At 51.5% G+C, this 14,159-nt stretch overlaps 2 protein-coding genes across 3 annotated transcripts; both read right to left on the bottom strand.

Moving 5' to 3' along the window:
* Positions 1-3,165: 3,165 nt before the first annotated feature.
* Positions 3,166-5,669, bottom strand: RPP25L (ribonuclease P/MRP subunit p25 like). Its single transcript, XM_054502746.2, has 2 exons — positions 5,252-5,669; positions 3,166-4,520 (listed from the first exon to the last, which is right to left on the bottom strand). The coding sequence occupies exons 1-2, from the start codon at positions 5,381-5,383 to the stop codon at positions 3,993-3,995; spliced, it is 660 nt and encodes a 219-aa protein (XP_054358721.1). The 5' UTR covers positions 5,384-5,669; the 3' UTR covers positions 3,166-3,992.
* A 1,066-nt stretch (positions 5,670-6,735) lies between these two features.
* Positions 6,736-13,796, bottom strand: DCTN3 (dynactin subunit 3). Of its 2 annotated transcripts, XM_054502743.1 has the most exons (7): positions 13,558-13,796; positions 11,861-11,945; positions 11,070-11,156; positions 9,212-9,295; positions 7,895-7,953; positions 7,227-7,286; positions 6,736-7,056 (listed from the first exon to the last, which is right to left on the bottom strand). In XM_054502743.1, exons 1-7 carry the CDS (start codon positions 13,651-13,653, stop codon positions 6,967-6,969), a joined length of 561 nt encoding a protein of 186 aa, XP_054358718.1. In that variant the 5' UTR covers positions 13,654-13,796; the 3' UTR covers positions 6,736-6,966. The 2 variants fall into 2 exon arrangements, with proteins under 2 accessions (XP_054358718.1, XP_054358720.1); XM_054502745.2 differs by lacking the exon at positions 9,212-9,295 and having other exon boundaries at positions 13,558-13,709.
* Between the last annotated feature and the right edge of the window lie 363 nt (positions 13,797-14,159).

Raw genomic sequence — 14,159 nt, 5'->3', positions numbered from 1 at the left:
GGACAGAACTAGACACAACTCTTGTGCTCTCTTGTAAAGCTGGTCAGCCTTTCTGACTCCAAAGGGCTCATGTCTCTGGTCCCCTCCCTGCCATCCCTCCTGCAGGCCCCAGCTGGGCCCCGTAGAGACCAAAGATGGAGAGAAAATGCCCCTCCTGGGACTCCAGAGCTCACAATGCCACCTTCAGCCCAGATCACCATAATTATTACATGTGATCCCTCCACCCTGGCCATCAGCAGATGGGATGAGATCATCAGCCAAAGGTCAATAGTCTGCAAGGTAGCCTGGCCTCAAAGCTCTGGAGATCCAATGATACTCAGAGAACTGCTGATGGCAGAAGACACACAAGTGAAGATGTTCGGAGAAAAAGCGGTATGCAGAAGCTGAGAGGGAACAAAATTCCTGAATTAGCTGCGAGGAGAATGGGGGAAGTCAGTCAGTTGCTGGCAGCAAGACACCTGAGTCACTGCCACTGCAGCCATAATTGACTTTAGGAGTGTATTAGATGCTTCACGACCCTGTGCATTTGAGAGACCTGCTCGGCAGCCACTGAGGTTTTCTCTCCTAATCTCTGAATCCTCATCACCTACCCCTCCCCCAGGGTCCTCCACATCACTCAGAGCTAACCTATCTTTGAAAGCAAAGGATGCAGTATTTAAAGTTTTGAAAACTGCCTGCTGGCCCTGTGGTCACCTCACCCCTCCTCTAAGCCCTTATCAAGGGCTTCAGTCCTCCAATTCCCTCTCCTTCTCAATCCCTCCTGCCTGGTCTCGGTTAAGTATCACTGCAACATCCTTACATTGCTGGGCCCATTCTACTACAATGTGAGCCCAGAAGAACCCCAGCCTTCTGCTTTCCTCATGACTGGACACCCAGGCTGCTGGACACATTGGAGAAAATCTCAAGATCCATGGGAGAGCCAACTGATTCAATTCTTCAGAGTTCACTACTGCCCATAATCCTGCTCTAGTTCCCGCAGCACCCCCTGCTACTGATGCAACCTTCACTTCTCTTCTATGCAACCTTCACTTCTCTTCTCATGCTCCTGACCCTGAGAGTTTAAGGCCAAGGCAAAGCAGAAAAAGAGCAGCAAAGAGAAAAAAGACAAGGATGTGGCCAGGCGCGGTGGCTCACGCTTGTAATCCCAGCACTTTGGGAGGCCAAAGCAGGCGGATCACCTGAGGTCAGGAGTTCGAGACCAGCCTGGCCAACATGGAGAAACCCCGTCTCTACTGAAAATGCAAAATTAGCCGGGCATGGTGGCGCATGCCTGTAGTCCCAGCTACTCTGGAGGCTGAGGCAGGAGAATCGCTTGAACCCGGGAGGCAGAGGTTGCGGTGAGCTGAGATTATGCCATTGCACTCCAGCCTGGGCAACAAGAGCAAAACTCCATCTCAAAAATATATATAAATAAATGAATAAATAAATAAATAAATAAATAAATAAAGTAAAAGGCAAGGATGAGACCTGGAGAGAGATTTGGGATTGAGGTGTTTTTTTTTTGTTTTTTTTTTTTTTGAGATAGAGTCTCGCTCTTGTTGCCCAGGCTGGAGTGCAGTGGTGCAATCTCAGCTCACTGCAAGCTCTGCCTCCCAGGTTCACGCCATTCTCCTGCCTCAGCCTCCCGAGTAGCTAGGACTACAGGTGCCCACCACCACACCCAGCTAATTTTTTGTATTTTTAGTAGAGACAGGGTTTCACCGTGTTAGCCAGGATGGTCTTGATCTCCTGACCTCGTGATCCGCCTGCCTCCACCTCCCAAAGTGCTAGGATTACAGGCGTGAGCCACCATGCCTGGCCTTTTTTTTTTTTAGATGGAGTCTCGCTCTGTTGCCCAGGCTGAAGTGCAGTGGCGGTTCACTGCAACCTCCGCCTCCTGGGTTCAAGCAATTCCCCTGCCTCAGTCTCCCGTGTAGTTGGGATTACAGGTGCCCACCACCATGCCTGGTTAATTTTTTTTTGTATTTTTAGTAGAGACAGGGTTTCACCATGTTGGTTGGGGTGGTCTCAAACTCCTGACCTTGTGATCCGCCCACTACGGCCTCCCAAAGTGCTGGAATTACAGGCGTGAGCCACCGCCCCGGCTTTTTTTTTTTTTTTAAGATGGAGCCTCATTCTATTGCCCAGGCTGGAGTGCAATGGTGCGATCTTGGCTCACTGCAACCTCTGCCTCCTGGGTTCAAGCGATTCTCCTGCCTCAACCTCCCAAGTAGCTGGGATTACAGGCGTGCACCACCACGCCCAACTAATTTTTGTATTTTTACTAGAGAAAGGGTTTCACCATGTTGACCAGGCTGGTCTCGAACTCCTGACCTTGTTATCTGCCCTCCTCGGCCTCCCAAAGTGCTGGGATTACAGGCTTGAGCCACCGCGCCCGGCCTGTTTTGTCTTTTTGAGGCAGAGTCTTGCTCTGTCACCCAGGCTGGAGTGCAGTGGTGCAATCCCGGCTCACTGCAACTTCTTCCTCCTGGGTTCAAGCTATTCTCCTGCCTCAGCCTCCCAAGTAACTGGGATTACAGGCATGCACCACCACGCCCAGCTAATTTTTTGTATTTTTAGTAGAGATGGGGCTTCACCAAGTTGACCAGGCTGGTCTTGACCTCAAGTGATCCACTCGTCTTGGCCTCCCAAAGTGCTGGGACTACAGGTGTGAGCCACTGCACCCAGCCTGTTTTCTGTTTTTGAGACAGGGTCTCACTCTGTCACCCAGGCCGAAGTGCAGTAGCACAATCATGGCTCACTGCAGCCTCAACCTCCTGGGCTCAAGTGATCCTTTTGCCTCAGCCTCCCAAGTAGCTAGGACTAAAGGTGCACACCACTATGCCTAGCTAATTTTTAGATGTTTTTGTAGAGACAGGGTCTCCCTACTATGTTGCCCAGGCTGGTCTCCAACTCCTGGGATCAAGCAATCCTCCTGCCTCAGCCTCCCAAAGTGCTGGGATTACAGGCATCAGCCACTGTGCCCAACCCAAAGATATGATTCTAAGATAGGAAAAAGCATGTTTGCAAACTAATGGAGTTGATAAATGTGTATACAGATAGGTCTGGAGGTGAAGATGGAACATGAGGGAGTTCGAAAGGCCTCTATCTCTTCAAAGCAGGAGTCCAGCTCCATAGCTGAGATTGGGGCAAGGAAGCTGGAGGGAAGGAGGTGTGAGACAGTTGTTGCATTTGGGATAAGTAAGTCTTTAATAACGATAATAGCAATTAACACTTAATAGCACTATGTGCCAACGTGGTATCTAAATGTCATATATGTATATTTCCTTATTTAATCTCATAACAATCCTATGTGATAAACACTATCGTATTCCTGTTTTACGGATAAGACCACTAAGGCACAGAGCAGTAACTTGCTAATAAGTGGCAGACCAGGATTGAAACCCAGGCAGGTTGGTACCAGAGTCCACGCTCACAACCACTATATTATACTGTATGCTGCAGATGGAGAGAAATGTCTGACCTGGCAGTGTTCCTAAACCAGGCCAAAGCAGGGACAAATAACTACCCAGGGAATTAGATATATTCAGTACTGACTGAGGCTTCTTGTAGACACTATATTCTCCCAGCACCGGCCTGAGCCTACTCTTCCTCTGTCTTCACCCGATCAGCCCCCTGGGGTAAGGGCGGGGACTCCCATTTCTTTAATCCCACTCCACATAGCAGGCTGAGTAGAGGCTCATCAAATAGGTAGAAACTTTATTTCCTAAATCCCTCCCTGGACCTCTTTAAGAAGGCAGTTCAGATGCATTGCAGGTAGAAGGCAGAGTAAGCCCTTACTTAGCAATGTGGAACTTGGCAGAGGCCCCATATCTGTCATTCTTCACAGCAGTCTCTTCCCACATGCTAGAGGGAAGGGGAAGCATGATAGGGAGGTCCACTTTTGTGGACTCAAACCTTGATGGGGATGTTGAGCAGTCACAGGGCTTCTCAGAAAAGGCACAAGCACCCCAGACATTCAGGCCCGGAGAACAGGCTGGCTCAGCAGGTCTTCACAATCGGGTGTCTCGAGCCCTTCTTCGGGAACGAGGGCCACAGCTGGAGCTGGGCATGGAACCCAGGCCAGGGGGTGCTCCTGGGGGTTGGTAACCACACTCATTGGGGTCCAGGGGATCCCGGCTGAGCAGCACCCACACTGCAGGCACATGGCGGCGCACTGTGAGGGGGTCTAGCCCTGTGTCAGGTGAGGCTGGGACCCAGCTGTCCTCAGTCTGAAGGAAACGTAGCTTGGTGAGCTGATGCAGGCCTGGGACCCGCCGCTTGACAATCTCAGCGCAGCTGACAGCCTTTCCTGCAGCCCTGCCAGACCCTGAGAACACTACATGCCGTGCACTGCCGCCCTCCAACCGACCCAGAGCCAACCCCAGCAGGTTGCGAATTTTGCTGCCATCTCGGACCCGCATCTCAAGGGTATCAGGAGGTAGCTGGGGCATTGGGGAAGGCGCTGGGAGCTCTACAGAGCCAGCTTTCCGGTAGTGCTCCATCCTGCTTGCTGTCTTGTCTGTGACTCTCGCTGCCCACTGCAGGGAAGCATCAGATAAGTGCTAAGCAATGTGCCCCAAGTCACTGTCCACCATCCCTTATCTCCATTCAGGATATGGCCCTGCTCCCCGTTCCAGACTTTCCAGAAACAGGATCATGTCCCCTCGTCCTTAGCATCTCGTGACAAGGGCCATGCCTGCCGCAGTCTGGGAAACGGCTGTATCCCATACACCCCGTTCCTCTACAAGGGCCATAACAACCCCACCTCCAATCCTGGAGTCCCAGAGGAAGGACCACATTTCCCAAACACTGAGCTTTTTGGGAAAGCGCCAGGCCCCCTCATCCCAAACTCTCCAGGACTGGGGCTTAGCCCCCCTTATCCTGGACTCCTTGGAACACGGCCTGGAACCCTCACCCCAGACTAATACCAATAGAGAGCGCTCCTCACTTGGGGCTCTACAAGGACAGGGACAAGGCCCTTCGCCCCAGGCCCCCCGGGAAACAGCCAAGAACCCTTATCCAGTGCTGCCCCCAAACAGAACTGACCCCCTCTCCCAGAGATTACCAGGGTCGATCTATATCAACCCAGGTCACTCAGAAACTCGGGGGCAGAGGCTCGACTCGGAGGGCTGCTCAGGCTATTCCAAGACAGCCTTGGCCGTTTCCATAGCCACGGTCTCTTCCAGGGTCTTGCCGGCCGCTGCAGCCAAGCCGCAGGCGTCCCCCCACCCTACGAGCGCCCCTCTGCCCGCCCGGTTCCGGCTCTCACCGAAGCCGCCTCACGCACGATCCGGAGCCAAGATGGCGCGCGGGCCCGGAGCGCACTAAGGCCGCGGGGCCGCGCACGCCCCGAGGGGGCGGGGCATAGGGGGCGGGACATGAGGGACGGGCCCCGAGGCATCTCCGCCGCGGAAACAACCCGCCGGCCAGGGCGCTCTGGACTAGTCCCAGTGGGAATGGGAACACGAGGGCAGCCTCCGCTGTTACGCCCGGGAGGGAGGCAGGACAGTTCCCTGCGGTAGAAAGGAGCGGCCGTCGGGGAAGTCCTGCGTCTGAAGGAGGGGCATCTGGCCCTTAGAAGATGGGAGGGCTGGCATTAGCTGTTGAGCAAAGAGGGAGCTGTGGGTTTCACCGTGGGTGCGAACAAAAGCTTCAGTTTGTAGTGGCTGCTGTTGCATGGGCGAGAGCCTTAGTTACCGACTTCTGAGCTTCGACCTCATCCTGTGGGCGCTGGCGGACCACGGGGGTTTTCGAGGGGCCAGTCGAACCAGATCTTGTGCAGGGAGCCGAGGAGGAAGGGGTGGGGAAATCGGGCCACAGCCCCTGACGACACCTGCCGCGGAGTCTGGGGGCTGAGGGGGGCGGGGGTGCCCACGGAGCCTAGTATGGTGCCTGGCGTATGACCGGCGCTCAATATTTGTTAAATGATTTGTTACATTAATGAACCAGAGAAATCGCAGTGGGAATGGAAAAAAGATTAAGTTGGGAGATACTAGTAAGTTCGGTGACGTGTTGGCCACTGTTTGGACGGAGAAGTAGGAAATTCCGATCTAGGGTGACTCCCAGATTTCAGAGCGGTTTGGACACGCTGAATTTGAGGTGCCAGAGAGGTCGCACAGGCGGGGCGGCCAGCGGGCCGTTGGAAAAAGGGTCTGGAGCCAGAGCACTCCCTGAGACCACAAGGGGGCAGCAAACATTTGGTGGTCTACGGTGCCAATCTGTTTCTCAACATGCTTGCCCCAGCGCCCCTACTTCCGAACTTCCCCTCCCCAGGACCAAAACTTCCTGCATCCAAACCTCTTAGGCTGCCCTTCTCGGCTAGTGGCAGCAGGTAGGCTCCCAAGAGAGAAATTTAAAGGCCTTTGCACATGCTGCTCCCTTGGCTCTGAAAGTCCCTGGATATCACTTACCAGGTCCCTTCAGTCCCTTTTTTCTTCTGTGTCCACCTGATAGGACTGCCCTTTTCCTTTACTGTCTATCCTGCTAGCCCGTGCAGGGCAGGGATTAGGTGAGCCCTATCTACTCCCATCATCTGACATTTGGAGGTTTCTTATTGGCAAATGTGGGATAAATGGATACATAAAGGAATATCCTATTCACGTAATCAAATGAGAGCCTTCATCTTGAGAGCTCTACATCTGCCAGAAAGCCAGACCAAGATGAGTTTAGTTCCCAGTCAAACGATTAGGCAGGCTAACACCTCTGCCCCCCACCACCTCCATCCTAGACCAAGAAGCCAGCACACTCCTCCAGTCATCTCTATGGTTTATTGTCACTGGAATAAGAACACTGACTGGGGGGAGGGTGGGTGTTGCAAATTGCAAACCTCAGGTAACCTGACCTCCAACTTTAGAGCCCAGAGTACAGAGAGGTGGGCCTTGAATCCAATAAATACAAAGCTTCCTCTGCCTTGTAACAAAAGCAGGTTGGCATAGGGCCCTGGAGCCTGAATGCCCAGGCCCACTTTGGGATAGGGAACAGCTGTCACTCCTCTGCTGGCTTCACTTGCGTGGCAGCCTCTAGCTGGCAAAGTAGCTCATCCCACTGCACGAATTGCTTGGAGAGAAGCATTGTCTGGTTGTAGGTCAAGGTGAGAATAGGAATCTGAGTGAGGAAGTTCATGGAAAGTGGGGAGCAGGCAAACATAGGTGGGTGGGATAGGATGAGAGAGAGCTAGAGGTGGAACAAAAGGACAGGGCTTAGGGACAGCACCCATTAGGGTCCTAGTTGAGCAGAAAGGATACAGTCTTGTTGTATTCCTCCAGGAGAGCCTTGGACTCCTCAGTGATCTCCACACACTGGTCCTGTAGGGCCAAAGTGTAGCACAGAAAGGAGCTGGGCAAAGCCTACATCTTCCACTAAACTTCCTGCCTCATCAGAGACTCCCACTCCCCATGGAGCCTAAAAAAGATGATGCTTAACCCCAAAGCCAAAGGAGCAAATGGCTATGGGAGCACTTTCAGGTTCCAGGATGGGTGCCCTAACAGCAGTCCAAAGACTGATGGAAAAGGGAGTGGCCATACATTAAGTAAACATTCCCCCTAGTATACGTCTCTTCTTCTGTCCTTATTTCTGAACTCTCTTTGAACTTTACACTAGGGCCTGGGAATAGTGAAAAAAGAGCCCCTCTACCCACAGTCAATGACATACCATCCCCAGGAATTCTTGGGTACCTCCCAGCCTCAACCTTATGGTGTCTCAATAAAGTCCTGCTCTGGAAGCAGAAGGTTTGTACATGAACCTAGGCAAGTCCCTTTACCTCCCTGGGGCATATGCAAGATAAAGGATAAACCCAAAAGTTTCTGCTGAGCTTACAACAGAAAGGCCTGAAGCTGCTTCCCCAGGTGGCATGAGTGGGGATGAGGTGCTGCGCCACCTCCATCTTCCCTTCTAGTCATCTTCCCTCCCATACCTGCTGCTGAATGTGGATCTGGGCCAAGCGCTGCAGGCGGGCAGCATGCTCAGGAACGGCTGTAAAACACAACGCACACTGCTGGATGATGCTTGTGCCCTCCCCCAGGACTGCTCAATAGTCTATTAGGTCTTTGGCAGGATTAGAGTATTGAGTGGAGAAGCTAAACAAACGCCAGACTTCATCGACCACTGCAGCTGAAGGTGGCGGTGGGGCTCCCTGCCCACTCCAGTCTTACTCCAGGACCCATAGGGGAGGGGAAGATACATGTCCCAAGGAGAAGACAAAACCTTGGGGTTCCCAGTGTTGCTCCCTACCCCCACCCCAGTGCTATAAGCAGGACCAGGTAAAGAGAGCTTTGGCTATTATAGGACCTCTCCCTTTGCTCTCAGCCCAGCGGGGGCAGGTCTGCCTGGCCTAGGGAACAGGGAGTCTGAAGATGGATGCCAGGTCCCTAAGCTGGAATCCAACATGCCAAGGCTTGGCCACCATGCTGGGCTCAAAGCTTAAGGCTGTCAGATACTCAGCGGGCAGCTGATCTGGGGTAGGGAGGGGGAGCTGGGAAAAATACCTCCAGAGACAGACAAGATGGATATCTGGATTCAATTAAAGCCACTATCTGCTTGTCAAAATCCAGGCCCAGGGACTGCTCTCAGCAGTGCAGCAGAAAGAATTCACATACATTCATGGACCTGGCAGAGACTCTGATAGTAAAATCTGGGTTCTGCAGCACCTTGAAGAAGAGATGCTTGGGGGTAGGTAGAAGGCAGAAGGAATCCCCAGAACTGGGGACTGCTAGAGCTTAGGCTAGTATTCTCAGGCCCAAATTGCCTGAGGTCCTAAAACTGGGCTCTCTAACCTGGTAATTTTAATTGGTGGATGTGGCAAGTACCTCAGGGTGAGGATAAAGATAAGGAACAGGCCAGGCACAGTAGCTCACGCCTGTAATCCCAGCACTCTGGAAGGCTGAGGCGGGTGGATCACATGGGGCCAGGAGTTCGAGACCAGCCTGGCCAACATGGTGAAACCCCGTCTCTACTAAAAATAGCCAGGTGTGGTGGCACACACCTGTAATCCTAGCTACTTGGGAGGCTGAGGTGGGAAGTTTGTTTGAACCAGGAGGCAGCGGTTGCAGTGAGTCAAGATCATGCCACTGCACTCCAGCCTGGGTGACAGAGTACGACTCTGTCCAAAAAAAAAAAAGATAAGGAACAGACCCAACCCAAATCCACACAACCTGAAACACAGGAAAGTCTTGCCCATCCATCCACCTACCTCCCCAACCAGAGTAGTGAAGCTATAACCCCAGAGAGATACCTTTGATGTGAGCACTGTCCAGCATGGGCACCAAGGCATTCACCTGCTCCAGGAGTGCAATCTGGGAAAGGATAAACTGCTCCTCTAAAGCAAAAATGGACAAGATAGTTGCAGTGAAGCAAACCTGGGCATTGCTACTCAGCCCATGTAAGGGCCTGAGGACCTGGCAAGGGAGATGGCTAGGTCCTAGAGCTTTGGACAGTGACTCTGTCCACTGCCCCCTTCTCTAGGTGCACATTTCCATCCTGCCCCCAACTCTCCTGGATGCCTCAGGTCTGACCCATCTGAGCCTAAGGAGCCTCTCAATTTCTCCAAATCCCACCTTTCTCCAAGGTTTAACTTCAAGACCTCTTCTTCCAGCCTCCTATCAACAAACTCAGGGAGCATCTCCTAGGCCACGGGATACAAAGTACTTCAGACTTGGATCCCCACACCCAAGGGTCCCCAGGAAGGTCTGAAAGAGGAGATATGTGGCAGACTACGCCAGGCAGGTTCTGCTCAGTGGCTCTCAGAGGCATAGACAATTATATGCTGGAGGAGAGCTGGGACAGTAATGGAAGAGTCCAGTGAGGAGAGCAGGATCTGGGCTAGGCCCTGTATGCACAGGGGATTTCAATGCACTGAAATCCATAGAGTGAGAAGAGTATTCAAGAGAGAGAACTGTCACATGCAAATGCTTAGAGGCAGGAATGCCTGTCAATTAGTAGAGGAGAAAGAATTCAATTAGCTGAACTGGAGTAGGGAGAGCACAGGAAACAGAGTTGGATGGGAGGGTAGACCCGGCCGACTGAAAGGCTTTGAATGGTAGACTATGGAATTAGGACTTTATCCTAGCAAGGCAGGAGACACTGAGGTTCCAAAGTAGGCAAAGTGACATGTTGGAAACATGTTTTTGTGAGGGTGAGACTGAACCACATGCAGGAAGGGAAAGATTAGGGTCAAGAGTATGATTTAGGAGACTGTGCAACCATTCATATGCAAGTGGATGCACAATTCCTGAGGCAGTGCCACAGCGAGGGATGGAGAGGCTGGACTCAAGAGTCAGTGCAGGAGAATATCTAAACTTGGTGCTTGAGCCATGGCAATTGATCAAGAGCCCTTTGGGAACTCTGACAGCCCTTTTAGCAGGAGTGGCCCATCCTTACCCAGTCCTCAGTGTTGCACTGCACTGATCAGTCTCCTGGGAGACTGATCTCCCATCTGGGTTATGAGCTCAGGTGCCTGAAGCAGGGACCCTGTCTCCCCTAGCTCTGGCTGTGCCCATGAGGGCGGGGACTTTCTGGTTCACCACTGTATGCTTCCTCACCTAGGAAAGAACCTGGATCAGAGTAGATGATCATTATACATCTTTTGGATGAATAACGAAGCTCAAAAAACCCTAGCTTATAGAATGGCTGACTGATTAGCAGACATTGCCAAGGCAATAGTTCCTGCCTAGACCTCTGACACTGCAGAGCTTTCTCACATGAAAGAAAGATATTGAAAGTCATGCCAATACTCTCTCTTTTCTTTAATGGCAATGCTCTCTACCCCTACCCTTTCCTAGAAGCTCCTCTGTCTAGTGAGCAGAAGTGAGGAAGGTTCTGAAGGAAAATCCAAGAGGCAGACTATTGATAGAACACTGGACTAGCTCCCACTGTGGCTGGCACCATGGCCTGCAGCTGGCGCAGAGGTATACTGTACTCAATGTCTACTAGAGGATCCATAGGATCCTCAATCCAGAACCAGGCCATAATTCCAGAGAGCAGCATCCAGGGCTTGTATCCATCAGAAGACTGGATGGAGAGGCCATCTCTGTGCTTAACCTCCCCGATGACCCACATCCTCAGATGCATGTACACATGTAGTCCAGCATTACCTGCTAAGATGAATTGCAGCTTAGAGGCATCAGGTATGGCAATGCGGTCGATGTACTCAGGATCCAGGTACTTGATCAGATCTTCAACTAGAAAAGTAGCGAGATGGAAAATGGAATAGGGTTGGGAAGTAGAGCTCTGCCTTATGAAGGATGTTTGACAAGTGGTCAGCCTTGAGGAGAGCCTTCAATGAGAAGCTGATACCCAACAGTGCCACATGAGCAGGGCTCCACCAGGCTCCCTATCCCCACTTCCCTATCTCTCCACTCTCTTCTCTTGAGGTCTCTTCTGACATCAGGCTTCAGAGCTGAAAACACAATTGCCACCACCACTCTGGGCCCTTAGCATTCTCACTGACCTATCCTCACCAAGGGTAGAAGGCCTCTTTTCTTATAGATGTCACCAAGACAAGCCAGAGCTTTGTCTAATTTCTAGTTACTAAGCAGGTTACTAGCTCTGACATAACCAGGCTCTCAGTGTCTAATTTGTTTCCTGCCCCTTAACCTTGCCTGGGAAATCCCATACCCTTTTTACCCTCCTTCACCAAGAGAAGCTTTCAGGTAGAGCTCTTATCTCATAACTTAGGACATTGTCATGGGCTTGAGGTTTAGCCACAAGGTAGAAAAGCACACCACAATTTACCAATTGAATTGGGTGCAGGTAAATGTCCTCATAATCTTTCTATCCCCAAAGGGCTATTCCAGTGACCTAATGAACTGAAGGGCTAGGGCCAGGTCCCAGGAAGCCGAGGGGTGGGATGTTGGGCAGGCAGGCACATCATGGAAGCACTTACTCTTTTTGTAGAGAATCTTCACCCTCTCCCTCTTGCTGGAAATGTTCCCCAAAGCCACCTGCACCTTGACCAGGCCGTCAGCCACCTGTAAGAGAAGTGGTGGTTAATTCCAAGATATACTACCTGGCTCAAGGCTTGGAAAAGTTAAAGAACCCTCATTCTCCCAGACTCTCAAACCTGCATCCCAGTAATCTAGGTTGGCCTCCCTTCTCTAATATTAAAGGAGATGCAGCCCCACCTTCCAGGAATCCTTAAAGTGGAGAGAGAGAATCATGTACTCCCTGGGAAGTTTCAAGTCTGATGGGGAAGATAATGAACTATTTTAGAGTCTATGGAATATATAGTATACACAATATATTTTCTGGTTCCTAAGTCCTGGGTTTGGGCATGAGAAATGCAAGCATCCTCATTCAAGCCTTCATGACCTCTAGATTGGCTGGCCTACCTCTAGCCCTATCCCCTCCACATCAAATTTAGTGTGGGAGATGGAAGAGTCCAAACAACTGGGATCCCAATGATGGTGTAATCACTGAATTAGGGAATACAGAAGAGAATCAGGTTAGGGGAGAGAAAAAGTACAGTTAAGAGCATACAGATTGAGTTTGAGATGACTATTGGATATTCAAGTGGAAAAGTCCAGTAGACAACTGGACATAAAAGTCTGGTTCTCAGAACAGAAATCTGGACCAGAGATATACATTTGAGACATATCGACATGTAAATAGTAATTGACACCATGGAAGCGAGTGAGCCTACCTAAAGTTTAGGGGTAGAATGTAAAGAATCCCAATATTAAAGGGTCAAATAGAGGAGGAGACTAAGGAAGTGACTGCACTCACCCAGTTTTTAGGGTAGAGGATGAGGAATGCCAGGGGAGAGGCAAATAACACTGAGAAGCAGCAGTAAGAGGTAGAAGGAAAACCAGGAGGGTCAGCGTCATAGATCCCAAAGGAAGAGAATGTTTGAGAAGTTAGTTCTGAAATGGGAGCACAGTCTGCTAGTGGCAACTAATTCCTCATTTAGTGTACAAACAGACATCATTACCTTGGACGCACTTAGCTCCAGGACATGCCTGACACGCCATCAGAAGTTCTTCAATAAAAGGTCTTCCCATAGTAGAAAGGGGAGGAGAGGGCACCTGAGCATCTTAGTCGTCAAAATTCTGTCACTGGTATAAAGCAGTGCTAGTCCACATCTGAATACCCAGTACCCAATCTCTTCCCTTCCTAATCCTGGTCCTTTCAGACCTCACTTCTCACCCTTTGGAGTTTTCCTTATCCACCTCTGCTCTGCCTCCCCAGGGGTCCCATGGACCTCTTCCTGCACAATTCATTTAGCAATTAATTATGCAGGGCTCCATGACGGGCCTTCCTATCGTGGACTTCAGCTCTTATTGAAACTCTCATTAGTCAGCTTCTCGAGTGTGTCAGGTCTCCCAAACTATAGCCCGCGAGGGCAAGGGCGGAGTCTCAGCCACAGTAGGTACTGAGCCCACTCTCAGGCTGGCTTAACCACCCGCAGAGCCCCCTATGACAATGGACCCGGATGGTCCAATCAGCTCTGGGAGGTCCCGGACCTTTGTTATTTCAAAGGCCGGGCTGCGGAGAACAGGACTGGAGCGGTTGCATCCCGAGGGCCAGGACAGTGGACCGCTCTTGCTCTGCTCCAGAAATGGACTACCGGACCAGACTACTCACCTTCCGCGAGCCGCGCGCCCCGCCCGGCCCGTACACCCAGCGCTCCAGCTCTTCCATTCGGGCCTGTAGCCGCTGCAAGTCACTCAGACCCGCCATCGCTACTACCGACCCACCTCGGCCAGGAAACGGCCAGAGGGCGGGACGTCCGTCCAAATAAGAAGGCTAGCCAATCCGAGTGCACGAGCGGCCCTTTATGCAGGAAGTGACGCCATGATTCAGCCCTTCAGTGCCGGAAGTTACTGCTCGGAGCTGTCAAAAGCTGATTACCCTGGCAACGGCTCTGTCCCAGCCCTCCCCCGGCTTCCAGCGCCTGGTTGTCAAGATAACCTTTGCTTTTCGGGTACCAAAGAGCTTTCCCCACGCCATTCCCTGAGTTTGCACGTGTTCCAGGATAGGTCCATTCCCATAGATACATCATTAGGAGGCTCCGTGAGTTACCATAAACTTTTGGAGTCTTCTAAGGTTCAGTTGATTAAGTAACTTGCCCAAGGCCACCCAGCACTATAGGGACAGAAATGGGACTTGAACTCAGGCTGTCTGATTCAAGAGACGGAGCTCTTCTATTCTCACGAAACTTTGCTATTCTGCCTTCCCCTCTGAAA

Source organism: Pongo pygmaeus, chromosome 13, assembly GCF_028885625.2.
Source record: "Pongo pygmaeus isolate AG05252 chromosome 13, NHGRI_mPonPyg2-v2.0_pri, whole genome shotgun sequence".
NCBI lineage: Eukaryota > Metazoa > Chordata > Mammalia > Primates > Hominidae > Pongo > Pongo pygmaeus.
The sequence above is the reverse complement of the archived record's forward strand: the minus strand, read 5'-3'. Positions and strand labels throughout refer to the sequence as shown.

What these genes read in the sequence shown, in the direction of transcription:
- RPP25L (XM_054502746.2), bottom strand. Translation starts at nt 5,383, where the DNA reads ATGCCTCGGGGCCCGTCCCTCATGTCCCGCCCCCTATGCCCCGCCCCC. An exon ending in TCGTGCGTGAGGCGGCTTCG is followed by an intron (nt 4,521 to 5,251) that starts GTGAGAGCCGGA and finishes GCTTCCCTGCAG; the next exon opens with TGGGCAGCGAGAGTCACAGA.
- DCTN3 (XM_054502743.1), bottom strand. Translation starts at nt 13,653, where the DNA reads ATGGCGGGTCTGAGTGACTTGCAGCGGCTACAGGCCCGAATGGAAGAG. An exon ending in GGGCGCGCGGCTCGCGGAAG is followed by an intron (nt 11,946 to 13,557) that starts GTGAGTAGTCTG and finishes CTTCTCTTACAG; the next exon opens with GTGGCTGACGGCCTGGTCAA. An exon ending in GAAGATTCTCTACAAAAAGA is followed by an intron (nt 11,157 to 11,860) that starts GTAAGTGCTTCC and finishes CTACTTTTCTAG; the next exon opens with TTGAAGATCTGATCAAGTAC.